We start from the raw sequence: 4,521 nt of genomic DNA, 5'->3' as shown, positions 1-4,521 counted from the left end.
TGCTCCAGAGCTTATCTGTTATATTGGCAGTAAAGTAGCTGAACTCACTCATTAAAAGCAGTGTCTGGATACTTTTGTATGCATCCACCTTTAATTTCCATTAAACAATAGAGGGTCAGTTAGAGGATGTCAATAACTGGAAGAAGAGGAGAATCCAGTGTGAACAGCAGCACTTTATGGTCTTCTAGTAGTAGAGTGCCTTTACTTCAAATACAATTCGACCACAAATCGAACATGATATGAACGGAAATTCTCCTGAAAGTGGGTGTGGCAAAATAAGGTGGATAGTGTATAGCTGTGTCCAAAACGGTGCCCTATTCGCTATCCCTCACTATCAGTATGTGTGTGAGCTCACTGCTTAAACAACATGACGCATTATGGGGGTTTCCTTATCTGTTTAATGTACAATGTTTGTTTACTCTACATTACGGTGCATTGTGGGATTGTTACGGTGCACTGAAAATTCAGCACTACATTTTCAGACATCACGTATATCTGTACTTACGTACCACTGCAGCATTGTGAAACCATGTGGGCGGGTGCCCACAGCAAATGTCACATTTTGTTGTTTTTCTAAGTGTAAATAAGTAAATCAATTCTTAACAGAAAACATGATTAAATTTAATATATAACATTTTTTGCACATTTTAGACACATTGCTGATGTGCTAAATGTAAGACGTAACAAATAGCATGAACCATTACTTTAAAATATTCAAATTATCATTATTAATTGCAACGTGTTAAGAATAAAGCAAATCAACAGTAAAAGTGTGCAGAATTGTGTTCTTGTTAGAAGGTGTGAAAACACTTACATTTATGGTATTTGGAAGATGCTCTTATTTAAAGCTGTATAGCATTTATTACAATACAGGTATCTCAGTGTAGCAGTATGAGTCTTGCTGATGTCTGCCCAGGGGGAAGGTAATAGCAGCAGGGTTTTTTTACTCACTAAAGCTTAAAAAAAACCACCACATGCAGGGGTACCCAAACTTTTGCATAAGATTGTATATACATAGGGGCCATCTTACCCACGCAGCGCGAGCAAGGCCAATGCTGCTTTGGACTCTCGACTGCAGATAGTTGCAGCATCGCTGGGGGTTGAACTCTCAATCTCACGATGGCTGTGCCCCAATCTTCAGTCTAGCTGATAGGACTGAGTACATAAACTACGCTCGAGCGGTGTTGGAGATTTTACTAGCATGGCAAACACAAGTTGCCTTTACAAGATTACAAGATTTGAGATACGGTCTTATGAAAAACAAAGAACACCCTTCTTTTAATTCTATGGTTTTACAAATCGAGACACAAATGAAAAAACATCTTAGCAGGTAAATGCAGTTAGGCTAATTAGGTAAATGCAACCTCAGATGGAAAAACACCAGGTTTCAGTGTTTACTTGTTTATTTATTTATTTGTTTATTTAACAAAAATGAAGGCAAACTGGAAAAGCCATGTGTAAAAAAAAAAACTAAGTACACCCCATGAATCAACAGCCTGTAGAACCACCTTTAGCAGCAGTAACTTGAAGGACTGGTTTTCTGTCTGACTTCTTTCTCACATTGTTCTGGAGGAATTGTAGCCCACTCTTCTTTACAGAATTGGTCCGGTTCATTGACATTTGTGGGCATTATTTTATGCACAGCTCTCTTAAGGTCCTGTCGCAGCATTTCATTTGGGTTGGGTTCTTTCCTTTTAAGTTTTTCTGTTATAGATTTGCTGGTGTGCTTAGGGTCATCGTCCTGTTGCATGACCCAATATTAGCCATGCTTTTGTTGGATAGATGGCCTCACATTTGACTCTAGAAATCTAAAAATGCCATTGTTTCAGAGGTCTTTTGGTTTGTTCAGATGGGGGAGGAGGGATTGGCAATTGTTTTGAATGTTTCCTGCACTTCTGATTGTGTTTGGAATTGGCCTAATAACCCTTCCCAGATTAATGGGCAGCAACAGTTGCTTCTCTAAGATCATTGCTGCTGTCTTTCCTCCTTGGCAATGTTGCTGATCTTCATCGTCGCAGTGATTTTAATCTAATCAGTATCTCATACAAAAAAACTGGATATACGTGTTTTTCCATGGACTGCAGCGATATGTCCAAATGTTGGTGGGCAGATAAACTTTTTTGGCGCCATGACTGATGCCAGACATGTTACTACTACTTTTATATCTTAGTGGCATAAGAGTAGTAGCAACCAGCATTGAGCTGTGGAGCAGTGGAACTCTGGAATAATGGTACAGTACCCTTTATGTCAGAAGAAACAATGAATGCAGGTGTCCCAATACTTTTGTCCAAACATTGTAACATTGTTCTATATTAAAACACACTGGCAGCCAGGTAGAGTGTATTTGGCGTGTTTGAGGATCATCAATGTGCCGATCCTCAGCAGTTAGAGCTCCGGGCTCTGGGTTTGATACCTGGGCTCGGCAAGCTGCCACTGTTTGGCCCTTGAGCAAGGCCCTTCACCCTCCCACAGCGATGGCTGCTCACTGTCACTGTGTGTGTTCCCTGCACGGATGGGCTAAAGACCCAACACTAATGGTGAACACGGTGGTCTTAACGTTTATTGCAAAGTGTAAAACAGCCTGTCAGTTTAAATGGTCCTCCGGTGGGATTGAGAACCAGCAGTATAACCTGTGTAGTGTAGCATTTCCCAAGAACCAACAATGTCCTGATCTTCACCAGTGGCTCAGTATGGTGGTAGGGTTCCAGTATCCAGCATAAATGTTCAAAAGGTCTTAGGAGTCTTTAGGTGTGATTGAATTTCTTTAAATGAGTGTCAGATTTATAGCAAAACACCTCACCTGTGATTAACAACCAGAAATGTGATTCTTTACAACGTACCATGATACACTTGGTGTGATTGAGGGTCCAGCTTGTGCCGACCAGTGGGTTCGGTCAGTACTGACGCAGCATTGTCCTTCATTGACACACTGTCCTGTGTAAAGGCTCTCCGCTACACAGGTACAGAGAGGAGGTCGTCTTCGGTATGACCTTTATAGTGTTCCCCGTCCCATGAGCCACCGATCTGTCGATCTTCACCTCTGGACCAGTTTTGGGGCTCCAGAGGTGTCCTACAGCACTGTCCTACAGCAACTCAACCACCAGTGAAGAGAGCCCCCCTTAACTAGTCCTGGGGTCTTCACACGTTGTTTAGTTGCCCTGGCCTCAGTGTGTAGTTCTGTCCGTCGTTGTTGTCCCAGAATTCCTCTTCTTCAGTCCTCAGGTATAAAGCGAAGTGCACGGCAGCGCTGGGCTCAGGGCGCGGGGGCGCGCACACGGTGAACGAGAACCTCTTCCCGCCGGGCACGAGCACCGCCGGCACAGACACAGGCACTGCGTGCGCGTCCACGTACGACTGCCACTCGTCGAGCGTGTACCTCACGCCCACCTCCCTCGCGCGCGCCCCCGCGTCCGCGGAGACCCGTATGATACCGTGCACTCGCCCGCAACCGACGGTGACCCTCTGGAGCGCGAGCCCGCAGCGCCGCACGCGCTCCTCTAGCTCGCCGTCGTCCTCGGGCGCCCTGAGGGCGGGCGCGAGGGGGAGCCCGCAGAGGTGCATGGGCACGCGCGGCTCCTCCGCCGCGCTGAAGTGCTTGACGCTGGCCAGGGTGAGGCCGAGCGCGTCCGCGAAGCGCACGCGCTTGCTGCAGCCGTGCGAGTGCGCGCGGAGCAGCACGCTCGCTTGCTCCGGGTACGCGGGCAGGGACTTGGCGCGACGCCGGTCTCGCGCGTGCACTAGCCCGATCTCGAACTCTGCCTGGGACAGGTGGTCCTCCTCATCGGAGACCACGCCGTTCTCCTGCGGGACGGACATCGCGGCCTGTCTGCAGGGGCAGCACTCAGGAGTGGAGCTCAGTGTGGAGTTTGGCTCAAGGGGTGGGGGGTGGGTTCATGCACTGGGGTGGGTTCATGCACGCCCCCGGACTGGACGACGACAGGCCTGATTGCATGCGCTATACTAGCAGGTGACCTACACTTCACCTGCTGTGGACCTGTTCTAATGGAGGCATCCAGCTGCTCTGAGTTGCACCCATTGCTGACACAGATGTGCAAATGCACACACACACACACACACACACACACAGCTTTTCTAGTCCTTGAAAAAAAGTAATGGTAATTAAGTAATGAAATAGGACTCTCTGGAGCAGCCTAATGTCAGGCCTGTGCTAGAGGGGTATAACGCCCCCCAGCATTGAGCTGTGGAGCAGGGGAACTGTGCTCTCTGGAATGATGGTTGGTGTTTTGGGCTGGGTCTAGGCAGAACCTCAATTTTTCATTGGCTGAATGGGCTGCAGAGTTGAAGTGCAAGGTGGGAAAGGTGGGAAAAGTGGGTTAGCGCCTCGCTCTGGTCTCTGTCTGTGAGGAGTTCGGTGTGTTCTCCCCTTATCCATGTGGGTTTCCACCTCTAGGAATGAGAGAGCGTGTGCTTGTGGTACCCTGTGAAGGACTGGTGCCCTGTCCAGGGGGTCTTCTGCCTTTAACCAATGAATTTGTATAGGCTCCGGACCCACTGAAACCT

General features: G+C 47.6%; 1 protein-coding gene across 1 annotated transcript; it reads right to left on the bottom strand.

The window, feature by feature from the left end:
* Window positions 1-1,488: 1,488 nt before the first annotated feature.
* Window positions 1,489-3,816, bottom strand: ppp1r3g (protein phosphatase 1 regulatory subunit 3G). The gene has a single exon (XM_072679150.1). It carries the CDS (start codon window positions 3,814-3,816, stop codon window positions 3,139-3,141), a length of 678 nt encoding a protein of 225 aa, XP_072535251.1. The 3' UTR covers window positions 1,489-3,138.
* Between the last annotated feature and the right edge of the window lie 705 nt (window positions 3,817-4,521).

This window comes from Salminus brasiliensis, chromosome 5 (assembly GCF_030463535.1).
Source record: "Salminus brasiliensis chromosome 5, fSalBra1.hap2, whole genome shotgun sequence".
NCBI classification, from domain to species: domain Eukaryota; kingdom Metazoa; phylum Chordata; class Actinopteri; order Characiformes; family Bryconidae; genus Salminus; species Salminus brasiliensis.
This window is presented reverse-complemented; position numbering and strand designations above follow the sequence as displayed.